This window comes from Schistocerca nitens, chromosome 9 (assembly GCF_023898315.1).
Source record: "Schistocerca nitens isolate TAMUIC-IGC-003100 chromosome 9, iqSchNite1.1, whole genome shotgun sequence".
NCBI classification, from domain to species: Eukaryota; Metazoa; Arthropoda; class Insecta; order Orthoptera; family Acrididae; genus Schistocerca; species Schistocerca nitens.
Window position 1 is genome coordinate 328,553,069 of NC_064622.1, and position 16,979 is coordinate 328,570,047.

Sequence of the window (16,979 nt, forward strand, 5' to 3'; positions counted from 1 at the left end):
TCCAGTAACTTCGCTCAGTGGAAGAGGAGTCAAAAGATGCGAACACGTGTTTCGGTTTTGCGTCTGCCCCCGTCGGAGATTCGAGTCCTCCCTCGGGCATGCGTGTGTGTGTTGTCCATAGCGTATAAGTTACGTTAAGTAGTGTTTGGGCTTAGGGACCGATGACCTCGGCAGTTTGGTCCCATAAGACCTTACCACAAATTTAAATTCCATTCGTGTTTCGGTTTATCCGTAGATACTCAACCGTTTCTGAGAAAATGCCGATCAAAATTTTCTGCATACTGTAGATGCCTTTCAGGGCGCGATAAGTTCATCGGAAGTAGTGGCAGCATCACAGTTCTGTTCCTCGAGTTGAAAACAAGATTGTTTTTATTTATTTATTTTTTTCTTCTATCTACCCATGTCCATAGACGGAAAGTAGGCGAATGTTTCTCATCAAGTTTGGAGAGACGAGAACGTTATATTAACTGTAAAATATAGTTTATTCTTATATTTATATTCAGGAAGATTTGGTACATTCCCTGTATGATACCAATCGTTGAAACATTCACAACATAGAAATTCCGAACACCACGAGCATTGCACAAAGCCAAGTCTGTCACAGTGACATTTCTTCTATGAATCTCAGTTGGGAAAGAAACGTCGTTGACATTGCTGGAGATTTTACATGTTGGCAACAAAGTTGCGGCAAACCAAGGATCATTTTTCCGAAAACTGGCGCTTGCAGTTGATTATGAATCAAAAAACATTACAGGACTTTCACCCTAAACAATTTCAAATAATTTTTTATTAATTTTTTTAAATTCATTCAACAGAGAGACCATTACTAGACAAATAAGGACAACGCTATTTCAATACGCATCAGAAAACATTCCGCAGTAATCTTCTACGGACACAGATAAATGACGAACAAAAACAAAAATAAAAACAATAGCCAGGTTCCGAACACGGATCGCAGAAGTGGAAATCCGGGACACTATCCACTGTGCCACCGCTTCGGCTGGACTTATTACCCGCTAAAAGACTCGAAGTAACTTGAAAATTTTCACCGTAGTTTCCTCAAAAACGGTCGATTATCTATGGATAAGCCGAGACACGTGTTCGCTGGTTTTGACTCCTCTTTCCCCGAGTGAAGTTCCTGGGGAATCGAGTTATGACACTTGCCGCGTTCGCCTCTTACGTGTCCAATAACATCGAAAATTAAAAATGACAATTTTCATTAAAACACGTTTACTTTATTTACGTTCTTATTTATGTATGGTGTAGGCTTTTTCTTTGTGAAACGTAGTTACCTTTCTGCTTTCAGGTATTTCGTCTCTTGTAGGAGAACACTAGGAGAAAAAATTCCAAGTCCTCGTGCAATCTCGTCAATGTGTCACGAAAACAAGGCAAACAAAACAATAAAGATGAAGAAGACACGAAAGCACAAAATGTATTTCCATAGTACGAGTAAGTTCAGCCAGAATAAGTTAACTTCCGATTTTAGCAGAGCGACAGTCACGCAGCGTGCCGCATACTCGGGATTACAGAACTCCACACCGGCCGCAATCTATACATCACTGACGTCACAGACACACTCGCGACGTGTTGGCTGCTGATTTACACGCAGGCACGAGAGACACACGCATTCCAGTAGTCGATTTTGGCCAGAAAGTCACTCGCGTAAAGCTGGCTTACGTCATTAACGTAGAGTGTTAAAAGCGACAGTACTATTGCACTCCGTTGAAGCAGACAGTACTCCAGTGGCTGTAGATGAATATCCATCCAGGATAAAGAACTGTGTTCGGTTTGTCGGGAAACGTAAGTTGCAGTCGCAAAGCCGGTTAGATATGCCGTAGGATGGTAGCAACAACTAATCAATTCATCTATCCATGACACTGGACGTATCCTATCTGAAGAGCACGAATTGAGTCTCCTGTGAGTGATGCTTGAAAGTCTAACGTAGTCTTGAAAAATTATGTGAAATGTCCAATTAAAATTTTGAAACGCATTTTAGCCTGATATTCAGTCAGTTTTCAGGCATGATTCCCTCATAACACAATTTTAATGACGACGGTATGCTTCTGCAAGCGCAACGAGTATTTCATTGGAAAGTTTATGAAGGGCACATTAATTCAGCACATGTTCTGACTACACGCCAACATACCGCTCTTGTAAGTTTTGGATATGGTCATGACGGCGGAGAAGAAACCGATTATTAATTTTAATTAACTTGCATGTGGACAAGGTTGTTCAGGAATATTTTATGACTATTTTGGTGCATAGGACCCGTGGTCTCTGCTGGCACGTTACAGAATAATAATACACTGGAGAGCCTACGAAACTGGGACACGTGCCTAATATTGAGTAACACCCCCGCGAGCACGCAGAGGGACGTGGCATGGACTCGTAGTAGTGCTGGACTCTGAAGTAGTGCTGGAGGGAACTGACGCCATGAATCCTGCAGGGCTATCCATAAATCCGTGGGAGTACGAGGGGATGGAGATCTAAACAGAACGATTCAAGGCATCCCAGATATGCTCAATAAGGTTCATTTCTGGGGAGTTTAGTGGCCAGCGTAAGTGTTTAAACTCAGAAGAGTCTGTAGCAGTTCTGGACGTGTGGGGTGTCTCATTGTGCTGCTGGAATTGCACAAGTCCGTCGGAATGCACAATCGACATGAATGGATGCATTTGATCAGACAGGATTACCTGTCAGAGTCGTATCTAGACGTATCAGGGGTCCCACATCACTCCAACTGCACACGACCCGCCGGCCGTATGTGGCCGAACGGTTCTAGGCGGTTTTTACCACACCAGTACAGAGCCCTACAGCACGAACAGTCCCCTGCTGACATGTAGATTCATATATTAATGAGATTGTCTCCATACCCGTACACGTCCATCCGCTCGACACAATTCGAAACGAGACTCGTCCGACCAGGCATGTTTCCAATGATCAACAGTCCAATATTGGTGTTGACGGGCCCAGGATGAGGCGTAAAGCATTGTGTCGTGCAGTCATCATGGGTATACGAGTGGGCCTTCGGCTCCGAAAGCCCTTATCGATGATGTTTCGTTGAATGGTTCCCACGCTGACACTTGTTGATGGCCCAGCATTGAAATGAAATCTGCAGCAATTTGCGGAAGGGTTGCATTTCTGTCACGTTGAAAGATTCTCTCCAGTCGTCGTTGGTCCCATTACTGCAGGATCTTTTTCCGGCCGCAGCTATCTGGGAGATTTGATGTTTTACCGGATACCTGATATTCGCGGTACACTCATGAAATGAGCGTGTGGGTAAATCCCCACTTCATCGCTCGTGCGCATAATATAATACCACATTCAAACTCATTTAACTCTTGATAACTTGCCGTCATAGCAGCAATAACAGATTTAACATCAGCGAGAGACATTTGCTGTCTTATATGCGCGATGCCGACCGCAGCTCCATATTCTGCCTGTTTACATATCTCTGTATTTGAATACTCGTGCCTATACCAGTTTCTATGGAGTTTCAGTGTATAATTTTAATTTTTCGGTTTGTTACCACAACTACAGTTCTTTTTGTATAAATATCTCCGCAATAGTGGGAAAGACGTAATATGCAGTCACAAAACGCAAAAAAATGGTTCAAATGGCTCTGAGCACTATGGGACTCAACTGCTGAGGTCATTAGTCCCCTAGAACTTAGAACTAGTTAAACCTAACTAACCTAAGGACATCACAACCAACCATGCCCGAGGCAGGATTCGAACCTGCGACCGTAGCGGTCTTGCGGTTCCAGACTGCAGCGCCTTTAACCGCACGGCCACTTCGGCCGGCCACAAAACGCACATCACAAAACACGGAGAAGAGCACGGGTATAAAAACACTTTGACGTGATGCCGTCGCTGTGGGAATAGCGTCGTTGTGTTGCTCTTGCATTGCATTCAGTGAACGAATACACGAGGTGCAAATCGACAGCTCATCAGTAAACCTATGCATAACACTTTGTATCACTGTTAACGAACAACTAATACAGCCGGTACACCAAACCGAGAGAAAACCAAATAGTAATCAGCGAAAGCTTGAGGGCGAAGAGTAATGTTGACTTTACTGTTGTTAGCAGCAAATATCGTGAGCGAATGGAAGTTTGTTTCCAAACAAGGCACAAATGCGTGTCGTCGATATTTGCGCTGTTGCGCAGATATGTACAGTGTCATACACATAGAAATCAAATGGCAGTGAGAAATCAGAGTAGCTGCTACTGCTCTGTAACGAACAACGAACCACAGGAGATGACGGGTCCCTTGTGCCAAAAACTCAAACAAATGTCGCTGAAAAACTTCCAAAATTTTGTCGGCTGATCTCTGATTTGTTGTACAGGGATAATGATACAAATACTCGTTTGGTCCACAAGTTCGTAGCGTCTTTTCGTAAGTTTAATAAACACTTCAGTCATCAATAATATATTCCCCTTTACAACAGTCTGCCAACGCCGGGGTGAATTTTCGTTTCTGCGAAATCACGTGATTTTGAGGCAAAGAACTCGTCGAACCGTGTTCGAAGCGCATTTTCATCCAGAAACGGAGTTCCTTGAAGGTTGTTCGAAAGACAGACGAAAAGGCGAAAATTTGAGGGTGCAAGATTAAATGAATAAGGCGGGTGCGGAATGACATTCCATCCCAGCTTCTGTGTAATGTATTTGTCAGTCTACTAGAATGTGGGCGGTCGTTGTCGTGGAGTAGCATCACTTCGCAGTCTTCCTGGTCGTTGTTCTTGGACTGCGTCTGCAAGGCGTCTCAGTGGCTGATAATACTGGAGTAATGGTTGAACTGTGTAAGCATTCACTTGAGCACGAGCAACTGCTACAATTCCGCACTGCATTGATAATGACCTGACACAGGTCGAAATCTGATCTGCGTTGTGACTATAAATGTCACATTAAAGCAACTTAATTCTACGACTGATTGCTGCTCTGTCTAACCCAAAATTGTGTTATTTCCTAAAGCTTCTTGTCAGGCAGAAACAGACGTATTTCGCCCGATTACCTTACCAAATTCTGATCATAAGACTGTGGCGAGCGCTGAGTAGCTGGTGTCTGCGTTACTTGAGAATATTGTTGCTGACCATCATATTTGTATTCGTGGTCGAACTACTCTGACCCTGGTAGCTGAATGTCGTGGCGTATCAGAGTCCGCTGTCATTCCTGCTCTTTGTACCCTGGCTTTTACGGATTTTGACAAAGCGTTCGACCGAGTCAGTCATTTCTTCCTGGTGCCGGTGCCGGAAAGCGTGGGTTTAATACTGACGCGCGGAGGTTCTTACCCAATTTGTTTACGGTTGTCCAAGCTTCGGTGACTGTCAATGGACACCTGACGCCCCTGATGAGCGTTGGTAGGGGTTTCCCCTCAGGGAAGTTCGCTTTCATTGTCTTTGTTCTATCACTTGAACCCCTTCTTCGAAGGATCGCCCCTAATTTACAGAGATGGTCGCTCTTGGCCGAGACGATCTCGGTGCGCGCATACGCGGACAATGTGTTGGCGGCAGTGGTGAATCGACGTAAGTCTTTGGGTGCCATGACTGATGGTGGCTCCAATTAAAATGGCTACATTTAATTGGTAGTCGATTACAAGCAAGATACAAGGAAAAATCCTGGAACATAAACGGCGTTCTCTTAACCTGCTTCAGAAAATTCGAGTGCTGGATACTTACGTCTTGTGCAAAGCGTTTCGCCTGCCCGCGATGGTGGCTGGAAACTGAAACAGCTGTCTAGCCGTTTTTTATTGGAGCATCACATTCATCGATTACGGTACGAGGTGGGTGCTCGTGTGTGTCCCCTTGGGGAGCTTGGGACTTTGCCCCATTCAAACGTAAGCGTCTGTGTTTTTTGTTCGGCGCACCGCGTTGACTACACTTGCACAGTACACACATTGATCTCTCGGCAGTTTTACTGTCTGTGGCCGGGCAGTCTTGAACCGCCTGTCGAAGTCGGTAGATTGAATTTTCGGTTAAAACATGACCGCGGATTTTATATTTTTGATTTTATCCAACACGTCCATCTACCAAACATTTGTTAATGCCCGGGAGAGGGATTGACTTTACGGCTCCTGTTCAACAAGTATCGTCGCAGACTTCTTGGAAGACGGTGTGGTTTCGTCTTACGCTTCCTTTTCTACCGATGGCGTGGTATCAAGTGGTCCAGCTCTTGTTTTCCACCAAAAAGCGCCTATTTCATATTGGACTTAGTGTCACGGATTAGCGTTTCTAACACGGACAGTTGAGACTGCCTTTTCGGCCTGTTCCATACAGACTCCTCCTGCTTTGCGAGAACAAAGTCAAATGAAATTCCATGGCTGTTGGGCCACTACGTTCATTTCATTACGTTGTAGATGGAGGCGATGATACGGACACACTTGCCTTCCACCAGTATATGCCCACTGCATATCGGAAGCGTTTGCCCCTGCCATGATATCGCGACTTGCGTGCAAATACAATAAATTTTATATTTGGTTGTCAAGGTATCGGTTGAATTAGCCGGTCCTCGTGGTTTTTTAAAAATGGCCGCTTTTCAGGTATATTGTTTGACAGTTTATTTCATTTTTTAGCCCTGATAGTCTTGTTAAGGAAAAGTCGGTCGATGCGTTAGGTTACCGAACTGCTGACCCATGTTTGATTCTTAGTCGTTTTTTATTCGTCATTTAGAAAGAAAGAGGGAAAAAGAGATGTTAACGCATTGGACTGCCGGTCTGTGTTCACTTCTTGGTCGTGTCTTTTTTCTTTTTTCTTTTTTTTCATTCGCTGTTTTTTCGCTGTCTCTGATAATACTTTGATAACAAGAACGTCCTCCTTTGAGGCGGAACATCGTGAGATGTGATTGATGATCAAATAAGTGTATATAAGGTATTTAGAAAGGTTTTCAGCGAAGCAGAAGGCCATGCGAGGGCTCCGGGTTCGATTCCCGGCCGGATCGGAGATTTTCTCCGGTAGGGGCTGGGTGTTGTGTTGTCTCCAACATCATTTCATACTCATCGACTGCCAAGTCGCCTAGGTGGCTTCAGCTAAAAACACTCTCACCAGGTGACTGGTATACCCGACCGGCGGCGGCATTTCATTTCGCTCGCACATAAAGGAGAATCGGTCAAATGTAAACAGAACAAGTGAAATACTCAATTTTGCACTCACCTTCCGCACTCGGGAAGTTTAGTGAAACTCTCTACAATGTGCCGAGGATGAATAGTTGTACCTATTCCACTCAAAACTGAGCAAGCCGTCGAGCAACCTCGGTGCATGGCTATCCGCTTCAGCGGCTTAGCATTATACGACCCATGTTATCTGAGCGTTTTGGTGGTTTATCTAGAAGACGACTCCTTTCTTTTGGACTGCTGCGTCCACCAGACATGGTTTCTGCTTGTCACATGTCCTATCCGTTTCCGTGGTATTGATCGGACTCGGTAAGTGCATCACTGAGTTTGTTCACTGCGCGAATAGCGCCAGTTCTCTACAATGCCTTGCAGTGTATCTGCAAGAATCCAAGAATTCGGCAGTTGAGAGTATTATGCGTGGGCTTATAACCGCAAAAATCCTTTTATAGCAACAGAAGCCTTAGTATAAGGATTCAGAAGAAAGTTTCTAAATATCCTCAATCTCTCTAGCACTCAATCTACACAATGTGCACACATTTTTCTTATTTCATTCTATTTTTCCGTAATTTGTGACTTTTGGCCTGAAGTCGTACTCGATGGCTCCACACACCATGACGCCAGAAGTAACACCGCTGTGCCTTTCCAAATCCAAAAGATTGGAAGGATGGGACGTCTCCCCAGTTGAGTGGATCGTTATATTCGAGTAGTGCAACCTTCACTGGTGTGTGTGTGTGTGTGTGTGTGTGTGTGTGTGTGCCGTGTGCCGTGTGCCGTGTGCCGTGTGCCGTGTGCCGTGTGCCGTGTGCCGTGTGCCGTGTGCCGTGTGCCGTGTGCCGTGTGCCGTGTGCCGTGTGCCGTGTGCCGTGTGCCGTGTGCCGTGTGCCGTGTGCCGTGTGCCGTGTGCCGTGTGCCGTGTGCCGTGTGCCGTGTGCCGTGTGCCGTGTGCCGTGTGCCGTGTGCCGTGTGCCGTGTGCCGTGTGCCGTGTGCCGTGTGCCGTGTGCCGTGTGCCGTGTGCCGTGTGCCGTGTGCCGTGTGCCGTGTGCCGTGTGCCGTGTGCCGTGTGCCGTGTGCCGTGTGCCGTGTGCCGTGTGCCGTGTGCCGTGTGCCGTGTGCCGTGTGCCGTGTGCCGTGTGCCGTGTGCCGTGTGCCGTGTGCCGTGTGCCGTGTGCCATGTGCCGTGTGCCGTGTGCCTCATGGAATAAGCTGTCAGTCGACGATTCATACTGGGACGTTTTCCTTGCCTGACTTGCATAATAGTGGTACAGGGTACACTCCACCACGCACAAAACGGCGGCTTCCAGAATAGATATATAGATGTAGACGAACAATCACATTGTAAACTCTTTACAACTACGTCCGTCACCAGAGAGCAAGCAATGATCTGCCTGCAAATCCTGTCTCATCCCGCATCGGAGAGTAGCAGGACCTTGATTAGGGAATTACTATTCCGTGCGTACGCTGCAGTTATCATCACAATACGTATGGCTGGCATCTGAAACGGTGCCGTTGTCAGCATGCTATGGGCTCCTTATGAGTGGCGTCGCATGATGTTCAGCATGGCATGGCAGTTCTGCACTACCCAGATGATCGTCGATCTGGGGAGTGACAATGTGACACTCCACACCATCAGAAATGCTCCAACAGCACTCCTCTGAGTTTATGCACTTCCGCTGGCCACCAAACTCCCCAGACATGAACATTATTGAGCGTATCTGTGGTGCCTTGCGACGTGCTGTTCACAAGAGATTTCCACCCCCTCGTGCTCTTACGGATTCATGGACAGCCCTGCATAGTTCATGTTTGGGGTTGACTTGTTTGGGGGAAGAGTGCTGTCATCGGTCTCATCAGATGTGCCATGTGCCATGTGCCGTGTGCCGTGTGCCTCATGGAATAAGCTGTCAGTCGACGATTCATACTGGGACGTTTTCCTTGCCTGACTTGCATAATAGTGGTACAGGGTACACTCCACCACGCACAAAACGGCGGCTTCCAGAATAGATATATAGATGTAGACGAACAATCACATTGTAAACTCTTTACAACTACGTCCGTCACCAGAGAGCAAGCAATGATCTGCCTGCAAATCCTGTCTCATCCCGCATCGGAGAGTAGCAGGACCTTGATTAGGGAATTACTATTCCGTGCGTACGCTGCAGTTATCATCACAATACGTATGGCTGGCATCTGAAACGGTGCCGTTGTCAGCATGCTATGGGCTCCTTATGAGTGGCGTCGCATGATGTTCAGCATGGCATGGCAGTTCTGCACTACCCAGATGATCGTCGATCTGGGGAGTGACAATGTGACACTCCACACCATCAGAAATGCTCCAACAGCACTCCTCTGAGTTTATGCACTTCCGCTGGCCACCAAACTCCCCAGACATGAACATTATTGAGCGTATCTGTGGTGCCTTGCGACGTGCTGTTCACAAGAGATTTCCACCCCCTCGTGCTCTTACGGATTCATGGACAGCCCTGCATAGTTCATGTTTGGGGTTGACTTGTTTGGGGGAAGAGTGCTGTCATCGGTCTCATCAGATTAGGGAAGAATGGGGAAGGAAGTCGGCCGTGCCATTTCAAAGGAACCATCCAGGCATTTACCTGGAGTGATTTAGGGAAATCACGGAAAACCTAATTCAGGATGGCCGGACGCGGGATTGAACCGTCGTCCTTCGGAATGCGAGTCCAATGTGCTAACCACTGCGCCACCTTGCTCTGTAGGATTCATGGTGTCACTTCCCTCCAGCACTATTCAGACATTAGTCCAGTCCATGGCACATCATGTTGCGGACACTTCTGCCTGCTCGCGGGTGCCCTACACGATATTAGCTACGTGTACCAGTTTCTTTGGCTGTTCAGTGTATTTAAAATGACCTCTTTCGGCAGGTAGAGTAGGTCATCTTCAGACGGATTACACCATGTGGTGGAGCTGGCGACGTGCTGAGCACCTGCATGTTGTCATGCAGTTATCGTCTTCACAACACACAACTGTCCAGCACTTCGCCAGCTCCAGCAAATGGTCCAATCAATCTGAAGTTGGCCTATAATATGTGCCAAAAGCGGCCTTTGTAAATAAATGATAGGGATCGTGACAGTTTCTTCATAAGTAATTACGACAAGTAAGATTGCTAACACTCCCATCCCTGTTGGTTAAAATCTTGTGAGTACGATACAAAGCTAGTACTGTGGCGAGGAAGATCTCCAGATCTGTTCTCCGCTAGAGCAAGTGTGCGACCAGCTCGGACGTCAACCTCATCCCAGCGCAGGTGTTGAGGATACCAAGGACCAGTTATAACAGTCGTGGGCCAGTTTGCTTCAGGGAGGGGAAGATACAATCTCTTGATGACGAAGTGAATCAGTGAATCCATGCAGATCAGAGGGGGGTCAACGTCATACTGATAAGTAGGCTCATACTATCAAGTTATATCTAAATCTGACACGATTTTGTTAGCACTGAAGTCACATCACGTATCCTCTCAAACTGTTTCGGTTCCTTCTCCCCGTCTGGGTTTCTCATAATTGTTTTCAGTCACTGCACGAACCCGTCGCATCGATGTCTGAGGGATTTTCCCTGGTCTTACCACTGTGGTTCCCCTCTTGTTACCTGCGAATCTAGCAAAGGAATCCGGGATTGGTTTACCTTCAGACTTTCTTCTTTCTTGGTAAAAGAAATGCCACGTTTGTGAGTTTCTATGTCACTCGTCCCCCATTAAACAAACGTCGGCCGAACAACCGGACACATAAGACAATAGGCAATACGAAAACGTGTGGCCACGAAAGCCTCAATACCTTTGTTGTACGACCACCGATCGCAAAAGTACGCTCGGCCACACACTGACGGCATAGATGTAGATCATCAATCAGTCTGGTAGTTGGTAGCTTCAAGGAACTCCTGCACTGTCGGTGACTTGCCTCGTCTCCCGTGTGTGCAGGGCGGACATCCGGCGCGCAGTGCTGGAGTCGCCGAGCAAGCACGTGCGCGAGATGCCCGCCATGGACGTGGACGCGCTGATGCAGGCGTGCCGGCAGCAGGGGCCTTCACGCACCTCCGGCTTCATCTTCCCAGGTAAGCTCAAGCACTCCGCACTCTGTATAACTACAATGGAACACGTCGCTAAACTTTAATAAATCCTAACTAACGCTTTCTTTATATTTACATTGTCCGCCGCTCGTGGTCTCGGTAGCGTTCTCGCCTCCGGCGCGGGGTCCCGGGTTCGATTCCCGGCGAGGTCAGCGATATTTACCTGTCCCGAGATGACTGGGTGTTGTTGTGTCATCATCATCATCATTCATCCCCATCACGGTCAGAGCAAGGTACCGGCAAACCACCTCCATTAGGACCTCGCCTGGTACAGCGGTGCGGGTCTCCTGCATCGTTCCTCTACGCTCTGTGAAGAATCATGGGACTTTAATATTTACATTGAGGTGAGAAAAGTCACGGGATACCTCCTAATATCGCGTCGGACCTCCTGTTGCCCGGATTAGTGCAGCAACACGTCGTACAACGGCCTCGACAAGTCCTAAGTCCCCTGCTGAAATATTGAGCCAGGCTGTATCTACAGCCATCCGTAAATGCGAAGACGTTCCTGGCGCAGGATATTGTGCACGAACTGACTTCTTGATCCTGTCTCATAAATTTGCTATTGGACTCCTGCCAGGCGATCAAGGGGGCCAAATAATTCGCTCGAATTGTCCAGAATGTTCTTCAAACTAATTGTGAACAATTGTAGCCCACAGATAGGGCGCATTGTCATCCATAAAGCTTCCATCGTTGTTTGGGAGCATGGAGTCTTGGAATGGCTGGAAGTGGTCTCCAAGTAGCCGCGCATAGCCATTTCGAGTCTAACGACCCAGTCCATTCCAGCCCATGCCTTTATGGAGCCACCACCAGCTTGCACAGTGCCTTGTTAACAACTTGGGTCAATGGCCTCGTGGGTCTGCACCACACTCGAACCCTACCGTCACCTCTTACAAACTGAAATTGGGACTCATCTAACCAGGCCACGGTTTTACAGTCTTCTAGGATTCGACCGATATGGTCACGAACCCAATAGAACCGCTGCAGGTGATGTGTTGTTGCCAAAGGCATTCATGTAGGTCTTCTGCTGCCATGGCCCATTAACGCCAAATTTTCCTAACGGATACGTCCGTTGTACGTCCTTCATTGACTTGTGAGGTTATTTCCCGCAGTGTTGCTTGTACGCCAGCACTGACAGCTCTAAGCAAACGCAGCTGTTCTCGGTGGTTAAGTGAAGGCCGTCGGCCACTGCGTTGGCCGTGGTGAGAGGTACTTCCTCAAGTACAGTATCCTTGGCACACTCTTGAAAATATGGATCGCGGTATATTGAATTCCCTAACGGCTTCCGAGATGGAATGTCCCGAGCGTCTAGCTCCAACACAACTTCGCGTTACTCCAAGTCTTAATTCCAGTCGCCAATGCACTGCGCTTTTATACTTTCTGTACAAAATACTACCACCGTCCGTATATGTGCATGTCACTATCCTATGACTTTTGTCACCTCATTGTACGAGGCCTTTGGCCAAAAAAATATTTCCAATACCTGACTGGGTTGGGACCCTAATCCCCTTCAAAGTAGGCCCCTTGTGCCTGCACGAACTTAGCCCACTGATCCTTCCACAGTCAGAAATACCTCTAGAAGTCTTCTTTTGGAATGTTGTTCAGCTCCGTCGTCGTGTTCCTCATTATCTCTTCTCTACTCTCAAAACGGGATCCTTTCAGTGGCGTCTTCAATTTTGGAAATAGCCAGAAGTCGCAAGCAGCCGAGTCTGGAGAGTAGGGTGGCGAACGGCTGTAATTCCATGTTTCGCCAAATTTTTGATCAAGTGGGATCAATTTCGCAGCCACTCGGTGCATGTTCACATCATCAAGCAAAATTGCATGTGCAGAATCTTTACTCACTCCAACCTCTTTGTCAAACGACGACCTGCCATCATCAAATTTTGTACCCTCTCAACAGCTGAACTCCGAGCAGTTTGGGGCCTGCCAGAACGCTGGTCACTCTCCACTGATGTGCGGCCAATTTTGAATCGGTTGAACAACTGCTTAATTTGTGTTACTCCCATTGCACCTTCTCCAAACACCTGCCGAATCTTACGAATTGTTTCGCTTTGAGAATCACCAAGCTTTTGACAAAATTCGATGCAGTATCTTTGCTCAGCGTGTTCAGTCGTCTTGAGAGAATCGGTAATCCGACGATCACGTTGTCTCAACGACTAACAGGCAGCGACTGACGCGTTGGAAGGCGGGGACAAAATTCACCCATGCGCATAAAGGTCTCTTCCTTTACTGTGTATAGTGGCGCAGCGCTATCGTCTCTGTTTTGCGCAGGAAAATAAGAGGTCGGATGCTTTTTAGACAGACCTCGTACTTTTACATGATAAGGATCTGATGGAATCCCTTTCCGATACTATACAGAATTCGCGTCTGAGTTAACCTTCTTTAACTATAATGTTCCGTAGATGCATCTGTAGCGTACCAACTACTCGCCCCCTTTACTATCATATAAATGTTTTGCCCCTTCCAAAAACCTGCGTTAATTATTTTGATTTATTTGATCCATGTTAATGTCAGGGGACTTCAGAAAGTACGTGGCGTATCTGGAAAGTTAGTATAGTTTTTGGAAAAAACTCATAAAAACAGCTTTTCAGACTAAAATTTATCTTTACAAGAAAGAGCATTTCTTGAACTATGTTCCGACATATTTGCCACCGTTGTTCAGACATTTCTCACAGCGGGAAACCAACTTTCCTATACGTTCTTCATAGAGAAATACGGCCAGTGAAAACAGTCACCGCTGAATCCCGTTTTTTGCGTCGTCATCGCTGTCAAAGCTACTTCCTCCAAAATCACGCTTCAAATCAAGAAAAAGTCGTCACATAGTGCGAATTTGGAGAAAGTCGAAACCAAACGCGTGGAATGTCCAGTCACGGCATATATTCCTTGACAACAACGTTTCCATTCTACTGGAGTCACTCAAAACCATATTCAGCATTTCGGTTTGGAGCAGTTCATTCATCCGCCGCGCAGCCCCGATCCCGCTCTTTCAGACTGCCGCTTGTTCTGGAACTTGAAGCGTGGGGTTGAAAGACGGCGCTTTGAAAGCGATGCCGATGCAAAAAAGAGTGGTCAGCAATGGATGGCTTCGCTAGCGGCATTTTTCTATGAAGAGAGCATGTAAAAGTTCGTTTCCCGTTATGTGAAATGTCTAAACAATGGTAGCAACTACGTAGGAAAATACATGAAATGTATTCGCAATTGCGAATGTGGACAATCGTCGGCTGCATAACGGAATGAAGACAATGAAAATTTGTGCTGGACTGGGACTTTTCATTACTCTCACATTCCTGAAATTACCTAAAACTACAAAGAAAGGGAAGCTAATGCCAACGTCACTTATACCCTAAATTTTTAAGAAGATGCCTCAAAAGAAAAGCTCCACCACTTCAGGCCTTGGCCCCTATCAAGAAAGACCATAATAACTTATATTTAAAAAATGCACCAGTACGTTCTCGCAAAGACTGGCGTTCGCCTTCGACATCAGCGGGAAAGAAAATACGCGTTGTGGTGGCATGTCAGCAGATCATCGATGCACGTCTTCTCGGAAGTGTGTATGAATGACCGTTGAGGGGACAGAATCTGTAAAATTGTAGAAGGAAATATGTCAGCTGCTCCTTGCGTGGATGATCCAGCTACGAGAAGGGTTATGGAAAGAGCTCCGGATGAAGTTCGAGAAATATTGTTGGTACTTGGGGTTCCTGACAACTGCACAATATCGACTGTTAAGGTATTGCCAGAAATTGAGGGCTGATTTGTCACTACCACAAAACAGGCAGTGCACCAGTGCACTATGTGCCCCCCCCCCCCCCCCCAATCCAAATCGTCGAGTAAGTCTTCGCACGCGGAAAATAGTCCGCGTCCAGAAAGAGAATCAATTGTGGGGTGATGTAGCCAGGAGTCGTGTGATGAGCGCCAGCATCTGACGGACCAGAAGCCAAACATTACTCGACTCGCCGCACACAAGTCGATGGCCATCGTCTTGCACGCCACACGCCATACATAATGGTGATAGCGTCAGGTGGATCCGGTGGAGACGCGACTGGTCGACGCGCTTCCCAGTAACCATAACATACCAGGCGGATTGGACGTCCGACGCAAGAGTAGCGTCGTGCACTGCCAGCCACACTGCACTACACCGGACTAGAGAATGGCTCAAATGGCTCTAAGCACTATGGGACTTAATATCTGAGGTCGTAAGTCCCCTAGTATTAGAACTACATAAACCTAACGAACCTAAGGACATCATACATATCAATGAAGCAGGATTCGAAGCTGCGGCCGTAGCAGCAGCGTGGTTCCGGACTGAAGCGCTAGAACCGCTCGGTCACAGCGGCCGGCTTTTTCTTCAATCAGATTCCGCGGAAGCCACGACTGCAGCGAGGCATACCCTAACTTGGCCGTCGGTGACGTGGAGGCCTGCAGCTATATTCAAGAAACAGCTCAAGGTCTCGAAGATGGATTTCCTATATACGACGAGCGGTGGCCTAAACCTTTGACTATCGAAGCACGACTGACGTGCCGTCATGAAGTTCCATATGTGATCAAGCATGTGCCTACGACTTGCACACGTACATCCATTATGTACACGGTGACAATTATTAAACTATATGAAATAAAATCGCCATAACTTCTGAACGGTTTGCGTTAGGACGTTCAAACTACATTGCTGGCCGCGGGGCATGATGGGAATTAGTGTGCGCTGTATAGTTTGGTTTAGCGACGAAGCCCACTTTGACGCGTGGGATTAGCCGAGCGGTCTCGGGCGCTGCAGTCATGGACTGTGCGGCTGGTCCCGGCGGAGGTTCGAGTCCTCCCTCGGGCATGGGTGTGTGTGTTTGTCCTTAGGATAATTTAGGTTAGGCAGTGTGTATGCTTAGGGACTAATGACCTTAGCAGTTAAGTCCCATAAGATTTCACACACATTTGAACATTCTTTTGAACGAAGCCCACTTTCATTTGGACGGATTCGTCAATAAGCAAAGTTGGCGCATTTTGGGAGCTGAGAATCCTTAATGGGTAACTGTCTGTCGTGCAGTGTCCAGTCACTGAATAATCAGTGCAATACTCCATGATAGCACGGTGACTACTGAACGGTACATGAAGGTTTTGGAAGATCGTCCCCATTATCCAAAGTAACCCTCATTTCGTCAAGATTTGGTTCATGCAAGACGGAGCTCTATTCCAACGAAACAGTGTTTGATGTACTGGAGGAGCACTTTGCGGACCACATTCTGGCTTTGGGGAACCCAGAGGCCGCTGGCATGGGCCTCGATTGGTCGCCATATTCGCCGCATCCGAACACATGCAACTCCCTTCTGTGGGACTATATTAAAGACAAGGTGCACAGCAATAAACCCAAAACCATTTCTGAGCTGAAACCAGCCATTCAGGAGGTTATCGACAGCATCGATGTTCCGTCACTTCAGTGGGTAGTGCAGAATTTCATTATTAGTCTGCGCCACATCATCACAAATGACGGCACGTACATCGAACATGTCACAATCTGAATTCGAAAATCTGTGGTATATAATTTCCTTTTTTCATATAGTTCAACAATTCTCACCCTACGTATTCCCGTACGAGGGAGACATTTTCCTTGAAAGTCGCTTGCCCGGTGTAGCCGGATAAATACGATACTGCAGTGCCTGTGTTATTCTGAATTAAGATTCAGTGTCCCTTTGGACATGCATTCATGTCCCGATAAGCGGGAAATTCGGGTTCGATTCCCAGTCCGGCACAAATTTTTATCATCGTCATTCCATTACACACCTGATGCTGATCCATATTCGCAACTG

At 47.0% G+C, this 16,979-nt stretch overlaps 1 protein-coding gene across 1 annotated transcript in view; it reads left to right on the plus strand.

Annotated features, from left to right (window-relative positions):
- Positions 1 to 16,979, plus strand: part of LOC126204220 (phospholipase A2-like) — a 144,784-nt gene that overhangs the window by 35,686 nt on the left and 92,119 nt on the right. Inside the window, exon 2 of the mRNA XM_049938617.1 lies at positions 11,039 to 11,172. Within this exon, the coding sequence (XP_049794574.1) occupies positions 11,039 to 11,172 (134 nt within the window). The remainder of the gene's footprint in view (positions 1 to 11,038; positions 11,173 to 16,979) is intronic.